General features: G+C 36.7%; 1 protein-coding gene across 1 annotated transcript in view; it reads right to left on the minus strand.

The window, feature by feature from the left end:
• The window catches only part of UHRF2 (ubiquitin like with PHD and ring finger domains 2), a 202,437-nt gene that overhangs the window by 100,424 nt on the left and 78,062 nt on the right, over nucleotides 1-23,951 (minus strand). The window contains exon 3 of the mRNA XM_069090760.1: nucleotides 19,544-19,794. Coding sequence (XP_068946861.1) covers nucleotides 19,544-19,794 — 251 coding nt within the window. The remainder of the gene's footprint in view (nucleotides 1-19,543; nucleotides 19,795-23,951) is intronic.

A 23,951-nucleotide genomic window follows, 5' to 3' on the forward strand; every position in this document is an offset into this window, starting at 1 on the left:
CCATTAAAAGGTGAAATCATTGAGGGCAGGGGCCACGTTTTTGTCTTTCTTTGTACCAAACACTTAGCACAGTGCCTGGCACATAAAAGGGTTCAGTGAATATCTGATGACTAAGTTCAGGGCTATTCCTAGGCAAAATTATGAAGTTGTCAATATTTTTTGTCTCTACTCTTGCTACTATTCTCTTTGACTACGGGTGTCCAGAGCTATAATGTATTAATTGATAAAGAAGGCATTTCTTTGCTTTTTTTTTGAAAGGGGGAGGGCAGGGAGATTGGGGTTAAGTGACTTGCCCAAGATCACACAGCTAGTAAGCATTAAGTGTCTAAGGCTGGATTTGAACTCAGGTTCTCCTGACTCCTGGGCCAGTGTTCTACTCACTGCCTTATCTAGCCATCCGGAAGGCATTTTTAAAAGCTTCATGACCAGGATATCCCCTTTAAGATCTGATGGATATAATAATAGAGTAACATGTGGTAGAGCCTAGGTATGGCTATTGTTCAGTCATTTTTCAGTCACGTCTGACTCTTCATGACCTCATTTGGGGTTTTCCTGGCAAAGATACTTGAATGTTATACAATTTCATCCTCTAATTCATTTTACAGATGAGGAAACTGGGGCAAACAGGGTTAAATGACTTGCCCAGGGTCACACAGCTAGTGTCAGAGGTCAGATTTGAACTCAAGAAGATGAGTCTTCCTGACTCCAGGCCTGGCACTCTACCCACTGTGTCACCTAGCTGCCCCCCAGTTATGATTATAGTTAGGGGACTAACTACTTGTAAAGTTAGCCCTGTATAAAGTATGTGGAGTTGTAGAAATGCGTTTGACCAGAGAGGGTCTACCTTTCCTCGATGTTCTTCAGCTATTGTGTTTTTATTTAATCCACTGTTAGGGATTTAAGCATCAGGAAAACATCTTCCTGAATATACCTGTGGCCAAATGGCCCAGAGCACTACAATCCATGGAAACTGAGAAGCAGCTAAATTGATGGCAGAGTAACTGTTGACTTCATACCTTTTTATGAAAAAATGCAGCTCATCAAATTCTTCTATTTACTACCTGTAAGAGTATTTGTGCAAATCTCTTTAATACTCTGAATCTCAGTTTTCTCATGAAAAACAAGAGTGGGACTCTTTCCAGCTCTAAATCCTTTGATATCTGAAAGGATGAGGATTAAACCTACACAAAAAACAACAAAGTAAAGAGTTTGAATATAGCCCCGTGGTGGTGGTCTGTCTCTGGGGACTTAGACCTGTTAGCACGAGAACAGATCAGAGGAGGGAAAGAGTGGAGCATGTGACACACTTGGATAAGAGGTTTATTAATATTCACATTTGTGTGCTATAAGAAGTCCAAATAAAAAAATTAACTCCCTATTGACAAATATGCTACAGATGCCCCTGCTTTCAGCTGATGTGCTCACAACACAGAGTCAAAGAATGGTCCAGGCATTTCTCAGATTCTATGATTCAAAATTCAAGAGAGTGGCCAGGTACTTGTTTTGTTTTTTAATTTTCCCATGCCGCTTCACTGATGAAAAAGTCCATTAAAAAAAAAACAATATTGTCCCACTGATCCGTTTAGCATGAGGATGACAATCATGGAATGTCATGACCTCAGCTGAGTAAGAATTACAAATGACACAAAGGGCAACAGAAATACGACTAACAATCACATGACCACAGAACAGCATAAAAGAGATCCAAGACTTATATATCTGAACAAGGTGAGTTATTCTTACAGCCAGAATGTGGTCTAAAAGATGAACTATGTAATTGTTGTCTGGGTACCCATGAAATATTTAAAAGAACCTGAAGAACTACTGTACTTTGAGTGAACCCTCTACAGAGCAATCACAGAAAGATTTATAGTATTTAGAACTAGAAGGGGCCTCTGAGTTAATTTAGTCCAACACTCTCATTTATGCTGAGGAAACTTGGGGTCCAGCAAGTTTATATACCCAAACCAGAGCATTCAAACCCAGGTTACCACTACACCATGGAATGAATGGACAAGAAACTTCCAGGACAAGAGCGTATATTTGGGTTATGATGGTTACCCATGGTAGGGAAGGGGAACAATCTCCCCCTGAGTAATGAAATGAAACTATTTACTGTATATATTCTCCATAAGCATGTTTAGTAGGAAAAGGAGATGAAATAAAAAAGGAATTTTTATACTTATAGAAAATAAGCCACAATTTATAATACGATTTTACAAATATATCTAAGCTAGATTAATATACTAAGAAATCATGTCAATTTAGAGACATTTTTCCATTTATACTAAAGCTCCATAAGACAATCTAAAACATACAGAACCCCTTTTCATTGCTAACGTGAACTAGTGACTTTGTTTCTAAGTTTAAATATTAATACTAGAACATAAAAATTCTCATGTGGTCTCTCATCACTATGGAAACCTCTCAGCAATCAGTTGCCTATGTCTGAAGATTCCAGTTTTCCTTTGCCACAGAAAATATTTGTGCATTCCAATGATATGATACAGAAGTATATTAATTCTGTCCACATGTGAGTTTTTCTAATATTCTTCCCCAACACCGTTTAAAGACAATGGAAGATTTAAAATTCATTTCCAATCTTTATAAAATGTCATATACATGTTATATACAAAAAGTTAAATATGCTGTAAGGTTTGCAAAGCACTCTACATACATTATTTTACCCTCATAGTTCTCTAAAGTCACCACTAAAGGGATTATCATTCCAGTTTTACAAATGAAACTTGGAGAGGTTAAATAATTTATCTAATCATTCACCTATCAAGTTTTGGATGTAGGATTTTAACCCAAGTCTCTCCAGATTCCAAATTTTTTTTTTCCACTCCACTATTCTGCCTTTCAACTGGAGGCCCACTAAGGAAGAGAAAAAAAGGCATTTAAGTGTACATTTGACTTGGTTAATAATTTTTACTTAAAAATAACAACTAAACTGAAAAAAACCGTATCAAATATTTCTTGCCCCCAAATAAAAGAGTCCTTGCAAAGGAAAATGTGAGTTGTTTAGGAAGATATAACTTAGGGAGATATAACATACATAGATAAATAAAAAGTGTATAAATGGGAACATGAAGTAATTTAGAGGTTGGAGGTTGGGTAGAACTAGGGGAATTGAGAAATGTTTTATAGAGGAGGTGCCACCTGGGTTAAGTCTTGAAGAAGGGTATTCCAAGAACAGAGGAGAGGTTAGAGTTCACAAGGATCAGTTTAGCAAAAATATGAAGATAAGAAGTATGTTTGAGGAATTGGGAATCAGCTAGTTTGGCTAGAAGAATATAGAATGTATGAGGGAGAATGATAGATTTGGAAATGTGGCTGGAATCAGATTATGAATGACTTAAAATGCTAAACAATAGAGATTGCTTTTTATTCTAGAGGCAACAAAGTCACTGTAGCTTGAACAAGGGATTGATCCTGTCAGACCTGTGGTTCAGAAAGATTATTTTTACAGCTGCGAGGAAGATGTACTGGAGAGAGGAGAGACTGAATGCTAGGAGAACAAGAGGCCATTCCAATAGCTCAGGTAAGAAGTGAGGGGGAACTGAATTAAGGTGGTGGCCATGTGAATGGAGAGAAAAGGACAGATATGAGATGTTATGGAGGCATAATCAACAAGACTTGGCAATTTTAGGAATGAGGAATTAGGAGGTCAAAGAAGGGATGACTTAAGAATTGATCTTCATGACTCCAGACAGGTCCAGTGTTCTATTTGCTGCACCACCATGCGGCCGACAAGGTAATAAGTTCTGTTTTAGACATGCTGACTTTTTGATGTTGATGAACTTACAGGCAGAGACAGTCAGTAGACTGGAGCTCAGGGAAGAAGTAAGAATTAGATATATAAATTTAGCCATGGTAGTTGATTATATCATCAAAAATTTATTAAATGAGAGAAGAGAAGGTTCATTAACTAGTCCTGGGGTATATAAACATTTAAGGGATAATTAAGCAAAAGAGAAATTAAGAGAAATTGGAGAACTGGGAAAGGTCAATACCAGAGAAACCAAGGGAGAAGAGAGTATACTAGAAGATACAACACTGTTAAAAACTGAGGAGTTCAAGATGGGGACTGAGAAAAAGCCATTGGATTTAGCAATTATGAGATATCTATGGGTGGTTGGGGGGATGGAGGGATGCTGTGTGGAAAGGATAGGGCAGTACTGAAGAGAGCAGTTTAAAATATTTGAGGGTTTAAGTCAAAAGGAATAAGTGGGAAATGGAGAAGAGTGGGACACCCAATTTTCTGGGATTCTAGTTATTAAAGCTAATAAGTGTTAAGTGTCTGAGGCTGGATTTGAACTCAGGTCCTCCTGACTCCAGGGCCGGTGTTCTATTCACTGAGCCACCTAGCTGCCCCTACGAGCAACCTTTTAACAACTCAATATCCCACTCACCAGAGGCCCTTCCAAACCTTTACATCTTTCCTCAAATCTCTCATGGCTCCCCACTCTCCCCATACCCTTAATTGAGAATGCTGCCTCATTTTTTACTGAAAAATATTTAGACTATTTGCTGAAGAATCTCTCTTCTCTCCTCCTTATCTAACATCACCCAGACACCTTCCATCACTACTTCCTTCTTTACTGTTTTCTCACATAATGAGGCCCTTTTCCTTGCCAAGGAGATTCCTTCCAAATATACAAGTAATCCCATTCCATCCCATCTCTTCCAGCAGATTGTCCCCTCTATCATCCCCACTGTTTTACTTGTCTTCATTCTCTTCCTGTCTACTAGCTACTTACTGTATATTGACTAACTTTCCTTCTGTTAGTGCTTTCCCTCTGTCAATCACTTAATCCTACATATAGCTTGTACAGCTGTTTGTTGCTTTCCCTGCCATTAGTATTAATACTAGTATTAATAATATTAAGTAATACCTTATTGCCTACAAATATGCTTAATTTCTCCATCCTCAAAAAACTCTTACTTGATCAGCCATTTGTGCTGTTGTCCTATATCTCTCTGCCTTTTGAGGCTAAACTGAGAAGGCCATCTACAACAAATGCCTCCATTTTCTTTCTGCTCATTTTATTCTTAACTCTCTAGAGTCCAGTTTCTGACTTTATCATTCAACTGAAACTGCTCTCTCCAAAGTTACCAAAGATCTCATAAACTGCCAGACCTAATGGCTTTTCTCACTCCACCCCACCCCCAATCCTCATCCCCATCCTCTTAACTTCTCCAAAGCCTTTGACACTATCATCCTCTTCTTGACATTCTCATCTTTAGTTTTTGACACTATTCTATGCTGGCTGTCCTCCTACTTGACTGTCCTTTATCAGTTTCCTTTGCTGAACCTTTGTCCTAGTAATGCCTAATCAAAGGTGTCCCACAGAGCTCTCTCTTGGGCCTTCTTTTTTTCTCTATATAATTTTTTGGGGGGCCTTTTGGAGGGCAGTTGGCGTTAAGTAACTTGCCCAAGATTACACAGCTAGTTTTTTTGTGTCTGTTAAGTGTCTGAAGCCAGATCCAAACTCAGATCCTCCTGACTCCGGGGCCGGCGCTTTACTCACTGCACCACCTAGCCGCCCCTTCTCTATATAATTTCACTTGGTGATCTCATCTTTATCTAATGATTCTCAGATTTACTTATCCAGCTCCAGTCTCTCAATCTCCAGACTCACATTTCTCATTGGATGTCCTACTATAGATATATTAAAATCAACACGTTCAAAACTGAAATGATACTCTCCCCACCCTAACCATTCCCTTACTCTAAATTTCCCTGTTACTGTCAAAGGCACCACCATCATTCTTGTCACTCAGGCTTGCAAACTAGGTATCATCCTCAGCTCCTCACTCCCTTATCCCTATATCCAACCTTTTGCTAAGGGCTGTTGATTCTGCCTTGTGGTATCTCTGGCATATGCTGCCACCACCTGGTACAGGACCTTATCTCACTCCTGGCACTGCAATAGTTCATTAGTAGCCCTTCTTGCCTTAAGTCTATCTCCATTCCAGTTCCTCCTTCACTAAATGGTCAACAAGATCTTCTTATACAGAAAATTCAAAGAAAAAGAAATTGAAGGAAATTAGATTAGGCAAAGAAGAGACTAAGCTACCGTGTTTCCCCGATAATAAGACACTGTCTTATTAATTTTTTGGACAGAAAAACACCAGAGGGCTTATTTTCAGGGGAGGGCTTATTTTAATGAACATTGACAGCAATTTTAATAAACAGGTAAATGTGAACAAAAAAATGGACCTTTATTCAATAAGCAAATCACTGGGGAAGAAAATGATGACGCGCTCACTGCTGCAGCTCTGATTGGATGCAGCTCGGAGCACGGCTCACCCGGGGGGGGGGGGGGGGACGGTGCATACAGAGGGTACCGTAATGTAGCGTGTAGCGCAGGGGATCACCCTCACTACAGTAGCAATCTCAATAGGGCTTATTTTTTGGGGAGGGCTTATTTTAGAGGAATCTTACACAGTAAGGGGAGGGCTTATTTTCGGGATAGGTCTTATTATCGGGGAAACACGTTATCACTCTGCAGATAATATGATATTAGAGAATCCTAGAGAATCCAGTAAAAAACTACTTGAGATAATAAATAAATTTAGCCAAGTTGCAGGATATAAAATAAACCCACATAAATCCTTGGCATTCCTATATACTTCTAAAGAAATCCAACAATAAGAAATAGAAAGAGAAATTCCATTTAAAGTTACTGTACACATCATAAAATGTTTGGGAATCTACCTGCCAAAACAAACCCAGGACCTATATGAACAAAATTATAAAACACTCTTTACACAAATAAAGTCAGATCTAAATACCTGGAAAAATATCAGTTGCTCATGGCTAGGTCAAGCTAATATAATAAAAATGACAATTTTACCTAATCAATCTACCCAAAAATTATTTTATAGAACCAAAAAAATAGTAACAAAATTAATTAAGAATAAAAGGTCCAAAATATAAAGGGAATTAGTGAAAAATGCTAGGGAAGGTGGTCTAGCCATACCAGAGTTTAATCTGTATTATAAAGCAGCAGTCATCAAAACTCCTTGGTACTGGCTGAGGAATGGAGTAGTGGATCAGTGGAATACATTAGGTATATGAGACATAGCAGTCAATGACTATAGTAATCTACTGTTTGAAAAACCCAAACTCCAGCTTCTGGGATAAGAACTCACTATTTGGACAAAAACTGCTAGGAAAACAGAAAAACAGTATGGCAGAAACTGGGCATAGACCAATATCTTTTTTTTTTTTTTTTAAAGCAATTGGGGTTAAGTAACTTGCTCAAAGGTTACACTGCCAGGTATTTCTGGGTGTGGTGCTAAGTATCTGAGGCCCGGATTCGATCCCCCAGGTCATCCTGACACTGGGGCCGGTGCTCATAGACCAATATCTTATACCATATACCAAAATAAAGTCTAAATAGGTGCATAATCTAGGTATAAAGGCTGATACTGTAAGCGATCTGGGAGAGCAAAAGAATAGTTTACTTGCCAGATTTATGGAGAAGGGAAGATTTTATGACCAAACAAGAGTTATAGAGTATTATGAAATGCAAAATGGATAATTTTGATTATATTAAATCGAAAAGTTTTTGTACAAATAAAGCCAATGTTAACCAAGACTAGGAGAAAAGTGGATAATCGAGAAAGAATTTTTACAACCAGCGTTCTCTGATAAAGACCTCATTTCTAAAATATATGGAGAACTGAGTCAAATTTATAAGAATATAAGTCATTCCCCAACTGACAAATAGTCAAAGGATATAAACAGGTAGTTTTCAGAGGAAGAAATTAAAGATATCTATAAGCATATGAAAAAATGCTCTAAATCACTACTGATTAGAGAAATGCAAACCAAAACAACTCTGAGGTACCACACATCTCACTGGTCAGACTGGCTAAGATGACAAGACAAGAAAATGATAAATGCTGGAGAGGACACGGAAAAATTGGAACATTAATGCATTGTTGGTGGAGTTGTGAACTGATCCAACCATTCTGGAGAGCAATCTGGAACTATGTCCAAAGGGCTATAAAAATGTTGACTCAGCAATACCACTTCTAGCGCTGTATCACAAAGAGATCAGATAAGAGGGAGGAGGACTGTATGTACAAAAATATTTATTGCAGCTCTTTTTGTGGTGGCAAAGAATTCGAAATCAAGGGGATACCCATCAATTGGAGAATGGCTAAACAAGTTGTGGTATATGAATATAATGGAATACTAATGTGCATAAGAAACAAGAAGCAGATGGACTTCATAATAACTTAGAGAGACTTACATAAACTGATGCTGAATGAGAACAGAACCAGGAGAACTTTGTACACAACTCCCGACACATTGTATGTGTGATGACTTACTTTGATAGAGTGGTCTTCTCTCACCAATACAAAGTTAGAAGACAACTCCAAAAGACTCATGATGAAAAGGGATATCCACATCCAGAGAAAGAACTACAGAGTCTGAATGCAGATTGAAACAAACTACTTGCGCTCTCTCATGTTTTGTTTTGCCCTTTCTTTCTCATTGTTCACTGCATTTATTATAACCCTTCTTTACAACCTGACTAATGTTTAACATGAAGGTATTTTTTAGAACCTATATTTCATTTCATGCCACCATGGGTGGGGGGAGGGGAAGAGGGGGAGAGAAAATTTGGAACTCAAGGGATTGTGGAACTGAATGTTGTAAACAAAAAGTAAATAAATAAACAAAAATAAATTGTGTATTAAAAGTCTATTTTTCATGGATCAAGATTATATCAAGACATAAAACACAATAAATGTCAAAGATGGATATAAAGCGATTACCCTTTAAAACTAGCACACCAACCCTAACCATTCTATTCATTTGTAACAAGTTAGTTCCACAGCGCCCATAAGGCAAACCAAACATTTCCCTATAGCCACACTCAAGAGGTCACTGAACAAGCATAAAAATAACGTAATCTCACTTTTATGTGAACTTCACTCCAACTTCAAGGCCTCATACTACAGTCGTTTTGTATACTTATTTCAATAAGTAGATCACAATGTGGCCCAAGTGAGGGAATGACTACAGAAATTATACTTACTGTTTTAATTTTTTTCCTTTCTTCCTTTTCTTGCCACATTCTCAAATGAAAGCCTTAAATCTATTGCTTTCATTTCCTTACATAATTCATGCCTTAATCTTCCACAATGTGATTGCCAGCCCTATTACTATTAAACTTGTGTACTCAAAAGTTAAAACACCTCTTAATCTTCAAATCTGGTGGCTTCTGAGCCTCTTATCCTCCTTGACTCCTCTGTAACATTCAATACTACTATCTCTTTCCTCTGTGTTTTCATGACACAAAATTAACCTGGATCCTTAACTTTCACTCACCTTTTATGGCTCTCCACCATTCTTGCAGTTTCCTGGGTTTGTAACCTCAGTGCTATATTTAATGCCCCAATCCCTTTAAATATACAATCAGCTACTAAAACTTGCCTTTTCCCCCTTTTTCATTACTCAAATACCTACCCACATTAGTTCAGGCTCTATCATCTCTCAGCTGACCTATGACAACAGATTTCCTAATGGTCCCCCTCCTTAAATCTCTTCTTTAATCCATCTGACCAAGCATCAATCCCTGACAGACTCTAGTGGCTGGTTCCCTATTGCTTCTAAAATAAAATATAAACTTTTGTTTTGCCTTTAATGGCCCTTCTTAACCTGGGCCCCAACTCTCTTCCCAGCTCCAATCTGAATTATTCCCCTTCCTATATTCTACTCTACAGTCTAACCTAACTAACCTTTGTGTTAGGTTAACATAGCACTATACTTCTATTTTGGATCTATCTACATTCCTTTGCACTTGCAAATGTACTGCCTTCACTCCACCATTATCTCTCAGAATCCTTTATTTCCTTTAAGACCCAGGCCAAGAGCATTCTTCCTATCTTTCATCATCCAATACTAAATTGCAAGGTATCACCTCTAAATTCTGATACTGATAAATTCTGAAAGCTCCTAACACTAGTAATCTACTTAATACTTCCACTTAGACATGTTAAAATTTATGTGACAATGGAAAACTCAACAATGACAATCTTCCCTCCAAATGTAATTTCCTTTCCTTAATTTCAGATACCAATAATTATTTATTCATCCAAGTTTGGAAAAAAAAAAACGGAGTTTTATTTTATTCACTTTTCTCACTGTCTTCAATCATCAAGTTCTAGTAATCTTTTCATCATAACACATTCTATACATCTTTATTATAAGGAATATGTTATTATCATAACATATTCTATACATCTTACTACACAAATTAAGATTCAGATTGCAACTCATGACTGGACCAATGGAAGAGCTTCCTTAACTGATCTCCCTGACTCTAGTATCCCCTATTTTATTTTAATCCAGAGGTTTCTCAAACTTATTTGGCCTATCTTTAAAAACAAAACAAAACAAAACAAAAAAAACAAACACCTCAGTATCCCCCTGGAAATTTACTTTAATGGTTTTTTTTTTAAGTGTCATTTCAAAATAAAAAAAAATAACCCATCTTAAATTTAATAATTTATTGTAATTTTGTGGTTCTCCCTCTGCACTGAAATTTTGATGATGTAATATTCTGTCATGTGACCATATAGTATCATATTGTAAACAAGTCATTACACGCGCATATTCAATGCATGTTGGACTTCCCAACAATTCTTTTGCCTGCCAACCCTTGCTTCATAAGACCTGTCAGTGGATTTGACCATTGATTGGTTATAACTTGCACTCTGTGTGTTTATCTGGAAAAGAATGTAATCCCTACAACTTTATTACACAATAGATGAAACAGATACAAATGTTTTTTTCAAAATTATCTTATCTTTTCTTCTTTCATTACATTTCCGTGGCCCCCTTATTTTTATTCAATATCCCCTTAATTGTACCTGAGGCTACTACCATTACCCCCTTTCTCCAATCATTCCAGTGCCCCCCAGGGGATGGTATTGCCCACTTTGGGAACCTCTTTAATCCATTGATAAGTTCCTTAAGTTATCATTAAAATTTTAACAATCGAATCAAATCTATCTCCTACTTCCTTCCACAAACCCTGTTTCCAACATACTAGTGTATTCAGACATGCCTTTTAATGTTCCTCCTACCCCTATGCCTTTGTTCATGTCATTCCATATGTATTCTTTTTTATACTTTTCTCCAGTTACCTAAATTTGACTCATCCTTCGAAACCCAGATTTAGGTAACATCTCTGAGGTTATCAGTCTCTAACAATACTGTTATACTGTGCCTGGTACATAGAAAACACTTAATAAATGTTTGTTAATTGTTATGTTCACATACAAACTGTTAAACTTTGGAAAAAAGAACCCTATTTTAAACATTTTTGCACTGTCTTCCCTCAAGAAGTCTCTTACTCATACCAGGAAGTAACTGAAGTCATCTGTTGATATAATTACTCCAATTATGGCAACAAAGTAGAAATCCTAAAGGACCTGTTCATATTTTACAAAAATTCATTAAGATATCGTATTAATATATGTCTATAAATAGATATTTTTGATCAAGTTTTCCTGAGAATTAGAAAATTTTAAATCAAACATAGTTATGTAAGCTTCTCTCACAGATGTGTGGTTATGATCTGCATTTATTATTATACTAAACAGTGATACCCTCAAAAGATATTTGTGTAATGGGTTACTTTCTGTTGCATTACCGAATCAAAGTCCTTGAGCTAGATCTAGTACATGAAGATCTCATCCAACGCCCTTATCTTATAGCTAAGTAAACTGAGGCCTGAAAAATTGAAAAGATTTGATCATTGATATATATAGTAACTCATATAGCTGAGATCTGAAACCAATTCTTCTGACTCCAAATTTAGCTCTCTTTCTTCCACACTTGGATGAAAAGACAGTGTACAATACCACACGTGCTTAGAAGATAGTAGATCTCTCTACTTTTTATCAAATCAAGACATGGAATGCCTTCACACCTCTCAGCAGGGAGTCATTAACCACTACTACTTACTTGCTATTCCTCTAGTCAATTTTTAATCTCTCTCCTGGTGGCAACTGTAGATAGATTCCCATGATCGTTCCCTGAAGTATATGAAACAGTTTAATCCTCAGAGCATCCAGATCTATGTTCTATGGTAAGATTCTTCTAGCTATTACAAAGCTCCAAATTTACTTGGAGCTCTTGCTTTTCTTACTTGCTGTGTCTATGTAACATTCTGACTACTCTCTATCCTGACACAGACTAGCATTTTCCTTTCCCTGCTCATGACAGAAACATACACTGGTACCAGATCATTAAGGACCTCTAATGCCACACTAAGGAATTCTATTTTTATTTGAGGAAAAGGAAATCACTGAAGGGGCAAAAAAAGACTTTTGAGATTAGTCCAATGGACAGAGAAAGTAGACAGTGAAGGTGAGGCCAATGAAGGCCAATTCTGTAAGAATAGCCCAGAGTTAATAAGAACCTATTCCAAACAGCCTCATAATTGGTATCTTCCCCTTTAATCACTATCATCTCTATCCTTCAGATTAATCTTAAAATACTGCTTTGTCCAAATTAGTACCTTAAGCAAAAAGGAAATCAAACAACTCTGAGGATTAATGCTTGGAAGAGTAAAGGCAAAAATTAACACAGAAGAAGGGCTGATTTGAGGTATTATTGAGTCCAACTTCAAATAGGATAAGTTTGATATAATGGTACAGTAATGACGAAGAGGTATACAGTAAACATTTGGAGATTGGAGACTAGACTGAAAGAAAACAAGGCTAGAAGAAAACAGGCTCAAAACTGAGCCAGTCATCCATTGAAGTGATAAAGATCTAAGAATGGATGAAGTCATCTAGAGAACAGTAGAGGAGAAGGAGGTTGAGGGGCAATGCACATTTGGCAAACACCCTTATTTAGATGATGTGAAAAGAAGCCAATAAAAGAAAATAAAGTTGGAGAGATCTAAGTAAGAAGATACTGCAATGTCAAAGTCAAGGGAAGACAATTTCAAAGAAGGTAGTGGTCTATTGATTAAGTACTCATTAAGGGTAAATATGTCTGTATAATAGACAAAGAAAACAAAGTTTTCTAAAACTAGCTTAAAGAAATTAATATAAACTGATCGAATCCACTTGATGGAAATTAATAAAAAATGTTCAGCTGTTAATGATAGATATAGACAATTTTCCCTTAAGACTAACTCTACAAAGATCAGATCATGTTAATGGTACTGATAGCATCACTGTTGTCTCTCCTTGGAAGTTTTTTTAAAACCAAAGCTATAGTAAAAAATAATCATTCCTAAAAAGCATTATACTGATTAAAAATTAGACATGAAAAGAACTACGAAGCATACTTGCCAATTTTCTTCTTGAGAAATTTAGATAATCATAAGTTTCTCCATTAGGCCATTCTCAAACCTATTCAGCTTTAGAAATCATAACATGACAATCATTTTACATCACGAGTCTCTGAAGTAGTCAATGCAATAAGCATTTTTCAAGTGTAAATTATGTACAAGACCCTGTGCTAGGTGCTGGTTAATAGCGTGTTAGCATCCACTCCCTACCCCTACTCTAACACATATGGTTAAAGGGTACGTTCAAAAGGACAAAGTATGCTTAGAATCTAATGTGAAGGCTTCTTGCCACTCTGAAGTTGCTGTGAAATTATTTCCATGATTAAATCTTTACAAATCTAAGGATATCTCAAATTCCAAATTATGATTAAAAAAAGTGAAGCTCAGAGGCTTTAGAGTTGAAACTTTAGAGATCATTTGTTCCAACCCCCTCTTTTATGAGACAATGAAACGAAAAGAATTTACACTTCACCGTGCAGACACATGTACTCAGAAACAAGTACAAAGTATTTTGAGGAAAAAACCGCACTAATAATTAGGAAAACAAAGGAGGAACAACCTTGTTCAAACTCTGACTAAACTGGAACTTTTTTTTAAAACAATATCCTTGATATCTGGTGATATAACTTTTGCTTGAAGACAGCTAATTAAGGAGAATCTACTATTCTATCCATTTTTTAGGAAAACTAAGGGATTCCTCTTCTTGAATTGATTAATAGAACCTATCATTTTCTGATGCTTAGGTACTTTTAGGAAGCAACAGAAGTTTTGGGATTTTTTTCCCTCTCTTCAGTATTATCGATATATGTTTAATTGAAGCAAAGATACTTAAGTTATCAGCACCACATAATATGGTGCCAGATAACCATACAGTATCTACCTGTATAGTTAAGCTAGTTAAATGATGTGGTCCAAATGAAATTATTTCAACCTAGAAAGACATGTCTAGAAGAATCTGTCTCTGCCATTGTGTTGTTCAACATTTTCATGAAAATTAAAAATAAAGTAACTGATTAAGTTATAGACACTTATTCTACTTATAAGTAAAACAATGCTGGGAAGAATGATTATGTGAGATAATAAAGTAAATATCCAAAAGGATTTATATTTGCTACAATGACCATATGAAACTAATAATACATTCAATAAAGAAAAACATAAATATTCAACATTTGTGTTTAAAAAAAAAAACTAAGAAAGTTTAGGAGGTATGGCTAGGCAAAGAGTTCTGGCAAAAAAAAAATTGGGGGAGATAAGACTGCACACTTAATTGTGTGACAAGGCAGCCAAAAAAGCTTAAGTAATCTTAGATTGCTTTTAATAAAAGCAGTGTGTCTAGTACAAGGGAGTCGATAGTTCTGCTCCACTCTGTACCTTAGTCAAATCACAAATGGGAGTGCTATGTTTGGACTTCAACTCCCATATATTAGGGGAATGACACTGAAACTGATCAGTTGGAAGGTGATTAATAGGCAAAAGGTTTAGAGACCACATAATATAACAATCAGCTAAAGGAGTGGGTGGTATAGATATAGGTTATGTAAGACTGAGAGGCATTACACATAATTCTTGTCTTTAGGTTTTAGAAGCATGATCATGTGGAAAAGAGTCTTAACTTGTACTGGCTGGACCCAGAAGAATAGAACTAGAAACAAGTAGATAAACTTCCAGACAATCAGAGCTATCCAAAAGTGGTATAAGCTGCTTCAGGAGTGAGAGGTTCCCCATTACTGGAGGTATTCGAGCAGAGACTAGATAGCCATTTATCAAGAATGCCTTTGCGATAATCTTTGAACCATCTTCCAGTTTTGAGATTCCTCAGTTCTGTGAATTCCAAGTCAGAACTAAAGCCTGGAGAAAATCTGCCTAGACCCAAAATACCCTAAAACATAAACATAAAAGCTGCCTATTTAAAAGCCAAAAAATTTTTAAAATTCAAGTTTAATATTTTATTTTTTCCTCAATTACATGTAAAAACAATTTTAACATTCTTTTGTCAAATTTTGAGTTCCAAATGATCTTTCTCCCTCACCTACCCCCTCACTGAAAAGGCAAGCAATTTGACATAGGTTATACATGGGTAATCATAAAATATATTTTCATATAAGTCATACTGTAAAAGAAAACAGGCAAAACAACCCAAGAAAAATAAAAAAAAGTACACTCAGGATCTACCAGTTCTTTCTCTGGACCAGACAGCACCTTTCATCCTAAATTCTTAACTTCTTAAGTAGATGGTTTCAGAAAAACCTGGGAAGATTTAAATGAATGTATGAAAAGTGAAGTAAGCAGAACGACAACACTGTACACAGTAACACCAATATTGCATGATTATCTACCATGAGTAACTTAGTTGTTCATCTCTAGAAAAAGAACTGGTGGAGCCTGAATGCAGATTGAAGCATACTTTTTAAACTTTCTTTACTTTTCTTATGCTTTTTTTGTCTGTGTTTTCTTTGGCAACATGGTTAAATATGGAAATGTTTTAGATGACTGCATATGTATAATCTATATAAAACTGTTTACCTTCTCAGGGAAGGGGGATGGGGGAGGAGAAAGGAGAGAATTTGTATCTCAAAATTTTAAAAAATGAATGTCGAAACAGTTTTTTTACAGGTAATTAGGAAATATTTAATGAAATAAAATATATTGGGGAGAAAAGAACTAACTAGAGGTAACACACTAATTTGCGACATTATTTTCTTTAATATACACTCTAAATAGTTAAAGAAAGCTCAATGTTTTTTTTTTTTTCAGACAAACTGAGCAATGGAACAATGCTGAGCCCTGTTTGAGCCTTGGAGTGAAGGATTAAAATATCCCTGAGAGCACCCCATCTTCATCAAACTCTACTTCTCCTAGGTGCCCTATTTCTATCATTAGCTCTAACATTCTTCTAGTTATCGTGGCTAGATAATTTGTAGTTAGGGGATCATAGATTTAGAATTAGAAAGGACCTTGAGAGAAGTCTTCTGTAACAGCTTCCTAACTTATGATTTGCCCCCAATTCTTCCTGTAGAGTGCTGGCAGGTTAATTATCATACCAGTCCCCAGGCTGAAAACCCCTAGTGCCTTTCTATTGCCCCCAGAGTAAAAGGCTAGATTGCTTAACCTGGCATTCAAGAACCTGATAAAATAGTACCAACCTATTTTTCCTATCGTATTTTGATTCACTGCCCTCATACTTGAGCCAAACTGAATTTTTCTTTTAATTTTAATTTGCTCTGGGTCATCATTATGAACACTGATGACTATGATATAGTTCAATAATGACAATAAAGTAAAACAGTATAGAGTTACAAAACATTATACAGTAATGAATGTCCCTTCAGAGATCCAATTGAACTTTGTTTTCCAACTCTAAAATACTTAAGTAATACTGCGTATGAAAGTTGTCTGTGTCATCACACAGACTGTAAACGTGAGCACAGAGACTCTCATTTAAGTTTTCTATTTCCCCAGGATTTAATACTCAGTTCTGCATGATATTGCAGATATCAATATTTTGTAAACAGTTGTAAAATCAACAAAAAAGCACTGATTGTTATGAATCAGACATTGGACTACGGGATGGGGAAACTTAATAGTAAAGTTAGACAATCTCTATTCTTTGGGAGTTTATATTCTATAAATAAAAATGAGTGATGGTTCTGGGGAATCATTAAGTTAAGGCTATCTGTTTCCATTATAAATAACCCCAAACTGTTATTTTTCTACTTGGTAATTTTGGTGGTCTCTTCCTTCCAGAGGATTTTTTCCCCCATCTCTACTTTTTCAGATGAGTTTGACACTACTGACTGATCTATTATATTTTCAGATAGATTGAAAGCTTTGCTAATTATGAATAAAAGTAACATTTTTATCAACTTCATGCAAAAATTTTAATATATTCATTAAGCTAAACAGTGCCAATATATCTTTAAAAGAGGTCTGACATAAGCATAATCTCTCTTTTTTTTTTTTAAAAGCAATCGGGGTTAAATAAGTTGCTCAAGGTTACACGGCCAGTCATTTCTGGGTGTGGTGCTAAGTATCTGAGCCCAGATTTGATCCCCAGGTCATCCCGACACTGGAGCCGGCGCTCCCACTCGCTGAGCCACCTGGCCGCCCCTCACGTAAGCATAATCTTGAAGCTATGACAGGTGTTTGTTTTTAAGCAAGCAGAACTGATAACGGGAAGAAATATTTCTACAAGACTTCACATTACAGAAATCAGAGAGCTTTAAGAATCTAGAAGAAATGAGAAGTATTTCAAAAATAGTTTGACCAGAACAAAAGCTACAGACAATTGTGAGAAACAATAGATCAACTAAAAGTAATGTTTACCATGAACAAAACAGTATGCTAAGAAATCAAATCACTTTTCTAAGTGTATTTTTTCAAGTGCCTATGAATGTTCATGAATGAAACAGTATTCCATAGTTAAGCATAATTCCTGGTTTAAAAAAAGAGTTATCTTGTGCTTGAAAGGGCATTGACTTGGGAGTTTAGAAACCCATGTTCGAGTTCATTAATAACATTTACTGATTATATTAACCTTGACAAACAATCTGTCTGAACTTCAGTTTTCTTATCTACAAAATGAGGATAATATTTGTACTGCTAAACTTAATGGGTTACTTCTAGAGAAAACTGTATAAATCTTTTTTTTTTTTGCTTTTATTTTGGAGGGCAATTGGGGTTAAGTGACTTGCCCAATGTCACATGGCTAGTAAGTGTTGAGTGTCTGAGACTGGATTTGAACGCAGGTCTTCCTGACTCCAGGGCCGGTGCTCCATTCACTGCACCACGTAGCTGCCCCAACTACGTAAATCTTAAAATACTATAAAACGAAACTCTTCACAAGTGAGTTTTAATTTTACTTGTGCCTAGAACAAACTGAATAAGGGTTAGGCAAACCACAGGGTTCAGTTCCCAAAACTATCCCCACTCACTTTTTTTTTTTTTAAGCAATTGGGGTTAAGTAACTTGCTCAAGGTTACACGGCCAGTTATTTCTGGGTGTGGTGCTAAGTATCTGAGCCCGGATTCGATATCCAGGTCATCCCAACACTGGGGCCGGTGCTCTTACTTGCTGTGCTACCTGACCGCCTTCCACTCTCACTTCTATATTGCCAATCCTTCTTTCAGCACAGTCCCAACTCTTTACCACTGTTACCCTTCTGACAATTCCAAACAAGATCACAGCCATTTATGCTGGCCTGTTATGGTGGTGAACTTCATAATGGTTCAAAAGAATCAACAAGTAGAGCTCACAATAGTAACCACAAGAATCAAACAGCAAAGGACAAAGGGAAGAACAACTTATAGAACAGTTAGAAAAAGCATTGACTGGAGACATCTATTTCTGAATCCTACTGTACTAACTTGGAAATCTGAATTGATGGGCACATATCTGTTACAGATTACCTTCTGGGAGAAAAACTCCTATATGTAAATATTTCTAATAGTTTTTATTCTAACTTTTACAGACTAAAAAAATTGTTACTTTGAACAAAACATGTTTAAAAAAAGATTTAGGCTATTTCTTATCACTTAGATGTTAACTGCAGAAAAAATTTAAAACTTCTTTTCCTACTTTATTGGGTACGTTTGTACCAACAACTAATTTTTACTAGAGTTTCAAAACACAAAAGTATAATTTTTAGGGATTTTTGTCGAAGTAAAAGTATTATTCAATTCCATTTAGAAGTCATATCCCTGGTTTAGAATGTTTTCTATCTTCCTAAACACAATATCCCTTCTTCATAACAATCCTAAAAACAATGACTCTTACTTCACTTGTATTACATGGCTATTATCTTATATATTTCTGCCATCTCAAGACATTTAATGTTTCTTCAGAAAATAAAATTGCATGCTTTTCTATGATGCCATTTGCCATAGGTTTAAGGGAAATATAGAAATAATTTTATAGTTTTATCTAAAATTTCAAGGCAGGGTATGATGGGAATTGATCATATAAGAAAACCACCAAGCAGTAAAGAATGATTCAATATTGAAGTTATCTTCAGGCAATCCTTAATATTCATTAATGCAAATTCTTCCTTTTAAAAAACTAAAAATTTTTAAAAACATGATTCCTTGAATGTAATTTTGCATCCTAACACTGATCCTTCCATGTTAAGATTCTCTTTTTTTTCCTTCAAATTGTTGGCCTTTACAAACCAAAACAAATGAGGTCTTCATAATAGCATGACCACTTACTCATCATACTGGATATGATAAACAACATCTTCATTATTCACAGAATGAGAGTGAGATGTGGAGGGTGCACTGTCCAACTTATTTGTGTTGCCTCTGGAATGATCATGATTTAAATTTCCATTAGTCCTTTTGCCACTCTTTGCTTTAGCTTTGCCACTTTTATGTTGTTTTGGTGCAGGGGACACATTCTTTATATGAGCTTCAAACCAAGAGCCAAGGGCATCATCTCGAACATCCACCAGTTCATTTATCTAAAAGATAAGTTTAAAAAAAAACATTAATGAACAATTTAAACTATAATATGATTGTGGAATTACAGTACATTAACATACTTAACTACATTTTCCAAAGAACTCTGGACAATAAAGGAAGAAATAACTGTATGATATCCTATGTTGTTAAAATAAAGAGAAACCACTTTTATTTTTCCAAAGCAAGTCACTACCTAATTTTTTTCAAAGAATCAGAAAAACAAAGAAAGATATTAACAAAATAGGATACCTCTCCCAAGATATTCCCAGATAACTGATCATAATTTGATGTTTTGACATATCTTGAAGACAACCATATTATAAAAGACAGTTAGAAAACAACTGAAACAGCTTCCCTTTACAAAAACAATAACAACCAAAAAGCATTACATACCTGTGTATTAAAATAATGCTAGGAAAAAAAGTTTTCTTCCAGCAAAATTATAAAATCTTAGGGAAATAAAAGGAAATGGGAAAAACTGGAATCATGTAGTTTGCTTCCTGCTTAGGAAGACTAAGTAGAACAAGAAAATTGATTCTAAAGTCACATGCTGATTTAATCCCAATAAAAATTCCACAGTATTATTTAACAAAAATTGCCAATATATAATCGATCATGCTACACAGTGAATTTCTTTCAGTATAACAAAATTGTGCTAGATAAGGTATGTAATATGCTGTCTAAATAATAGAGAAATACATAAATTTCAAGTTATCACTATTATTAACCAGGCAAAACCAAAAATGTAATTTCCTTTATTTACCTTCTAAAAAGGCAAAAATTATCAAAAATATATGGTACTTATTTGAAACCAGAAAAACTGATCAGAAAGTTTAATTTTTTATTACTATCATCTTGTTTTCACCTTCTCATTGAAGTTCAAGTAAGTACAGTCCTAGAATAATGAGTGAAATAATATTTAAGAGTTTACTTTGTGCCAGTCAATAACCATTTATTAAGCACCTACTATGTGCCAAGCAATGTACTAAGTTCTGGAGATACAGAGAAAGGTTAAAGATAGTCCCTGCCCTCTAGGAACACACAGTCTAAAGAGAGCTAACACGAAAACTACTACGTATAAACAAGCTATAAGCAAAATAAATTGTAAAGAGGCCCTAGCATTACAGGGGGAATCAGGAAAGTTTCTAGTAAAAGGTGAGATTTTAGCTGGGACTTGAGGGAATCCAGAAGGTAAAGATAAGAAAGAACATTCCATGCCTGTGAAATGCCCAGTCACGAAATGGAAAGTCTTGTTTGAAGAACAGTAAAGAGGCCAGTGTCACTAGATTGACAGATAGACTGGTGGGGAGAGAAAGGGCAGGACATAATAATTTTAAAACTTTGAATTCCAGATTCATTCCCTTCCTCCCTTGTCTCCCACCCTCATTGGGAAGATAAGCAGTTGAGTATAAGTTGTACATGTGTGGCTAATGCAAAACAATAACATAGTAGATATATTGTAAAAGACTGACTATATTTCCCTCCCTCCTATCCCACACCTCCCACTTGTTCTATTCTCTACTTTGATCCCCTCCCTTTTCAAAAGTGAGTGCTCCCAACTCCCCCCCCCAGCCTGCCCTCCCTTCAATCATCCCCCCTCTCATCCCCTTCCCCCCTACTCTCCTGGAGGGTGAGACACCCTATTTAGTGAGTATTTCATTCCCTCCTCAAGACAAATTCAATGGGAATAAGGTTGACCCCTTCCCTTTTGCCTTCCTATTCTTCCCCTCCATTGTAACCATTTCCCCTTGCCTCTTCTATATGAGATAGTTTACCCCATTCTGTCTCTCCCCATCTCCTCTCATTTATATTCCTCTCTCACCTTTTAAGTATCATCCCTTCCTGTTAAATTGGTCCTGTGCCCTCTATCTATGTATACCTGTAAATATATATACACATGTTCACATATGTATTCATATGCCCATATACCCTCATATATATATCCATTCCCTTCAACTACTGAGAAAAGTTTCATCAGTTACAATTATTGTTTTTCCATGTAGGAATGTTAATAGTTCAACTCCGATAAGTTCCTTATGATTTCTTTTCCCTGTTTACCTTCTCATGTTTCTCTTGCTTCTTGTATCTGAATGTCAAATTTTCTATTCAATTCTGTTTTTTCTTTCAGCAAGAATGCTTGAAAGTCCTCTGTTCCACTGAATGACCATATTTCCCCCTGAAACATGATGCTCAGTTTTGCTGGGTAGGTGAATCTTGGTTTTAATCCCAGCTCCTTTGACCTCCGGAATATCATATTCCAAGCCCTTTGATTCCCTCAGTGTAGAAGCTGCCAGATCCTGGGTTATCCTGATTGTGTTTCCACAATATTCAAATTGTTTCTTCCTGCCTGCTTATAATATTCTCTCCTTAATCTGGGAATTCTGGAACCTGGCTATAATATTCCTAAGAGTTTTCTTCTTGGGATCTTTTTCAGGAGGTGATCGGTGGATTCTTTCAACCTGTATTTTGCCCTCTGGTTCTAAAACATCAGGGCAGTTTTCTTTGAGAACTTCCTGGAGGATGATTTCTAGGTTCTTATTTTGGTCATGGCTTTCAGGTAGTCCAATAATTTTTAAATTATCTCTCCTGGATCTATTTTCCAGGTCAGTGGTTTTTCCCATGAGATATTTCACATTGCCTTCTATTCTTTCATTTGTTTGGATCTGTTTAACAGCATCTTCATTTCTCATAAAGTCATTAGCTTCCATTTGCTCCAATCTAATTCTGACGCAATGATTCTCCTCATTGAGCTTTTGAGATTCTTTTTCCATCTGGCAAATTTGGCTTTTTTAAGGCATTCTTCTCCTCATTGCTTTTTTGAGCCTCCTTTGCCATTTGAGTCAGTCTGTTTTTTAAGGAATTATTTTCCTCAGTCAGGCTGTTGACTCTCATTTCATAATTTTCTTGCATTGTTCTCATTTCTCTTCCCAATTTTTTCTTTACTTCTCTTACCTGCTTCTTAAGGTCCTCTATGGCCTGTAACCAGCTCGTATTTTCCTTTGAAGCTTTTGGTGCAGGATTCTGACTTCACTGTCTTCTTCCTGTTCCATGCTTTGCTCCTTTTTGTCCCCAAAATAGGAGTGTAATGTTGGAATGTTCTGTCTGCTTTCTTTCCTTTGCCTGGTCATGTCGTCCTTCAGTCACTTGACCCCTGGACTTTTTGCCACAGTAGGACTCTGCCACCAGACAGGGGAGCTTTCGTCCCAAATGCTGGGGTTTTCTCAGCTGCCGGAGGTATTAGATGGGTGCCCTTTCTGAGGTCTACACACGCTCTGGCAAGCTGGACACACACCCCAGGACCTCCACCCTAGACAGCAATCCAGATCCAAGCAGGTTAAAGCAAGAGCAATTACCCCTCAGACTGGTGCTTGGTCTCCTTACATTCTGCAGGCCAGGAGCTGAAGCTGCCACGTGGTGCTGGCTGGCTGTGCCATCTCATCGGCTTCTAGCCCCAGGGCCAAAAGCCATGCACTCCCACTTACTGGGTCCCAAAGTCCAGACTGCACTGACCTCTCAGTTTGTCCTTCGCATCTATGTGTTGATAAATCTGGAAATGGCCACAGCTGCTGCTGATCTGGAGTCCCTCCAGCCAGCGGCTGGTCAGGCCCGCCCTGGGACTAAAGCCTTGGTGTGAGGCTGGGCTTGGCTCCCAGAGCGCTGCTCTGGCCGATTCCTCCCGGCCTGCCGGGCTGTCCTCAGCAGTAGGTTAGCTTCTCTTGTGTCATTTTGTGGGTTCTGCAGCTCCAATTTGTTTAGAGTCCCCTTTTTACATGTATTGGGGAAGGTGGAAGCTGGAGTAGCGGCGAGGTCCTGCTTCTACTCTGCCATCTTGACTCCACCCCCGGCAGGACATAATAAGACTTGAAAGGCAGGGGAGTGTCAGGTTATGAAGGGCTTTGAATGTCAAAGAAAGGATTTGATATTAGAAGTGATAGGGAGCCATTAGAGTTTATTGAGCAATCATGGTCAGATCTATGTTTTAGAAGTTCACCTGGGCTGCTGAGTAGAACATGAACTGGAGGGAGAAGAGATGAGTGTCAGGTAGACCAATCAGTAGGCTGCTATAATACTCCAGGAAGGAGGTGATGAAGGTTTGCCTGTACCAGGATGCTGACAGCATCACAGAAAAAGAAAAGTGGCATATTCAAGAGATGTT

The sequence above is a fragment of the Petaurus breviceps genome, unplaced genomic scaffold (assembly GCF_028583685.1).
Source record: "Petaurus breviceps papuanus isolate PSGF00001 unplaced genomic scaffold, PetGlider_PUasm1.0 187, whole genome shotgun sequence".
Classification (NCBI taxonomy): domain Eukaryota; kingdom Metazoa; phylum Chordata; class Mammalia; order Diprotodontia; family Petauridae; genus Petaurus; species Petaurus breviceps.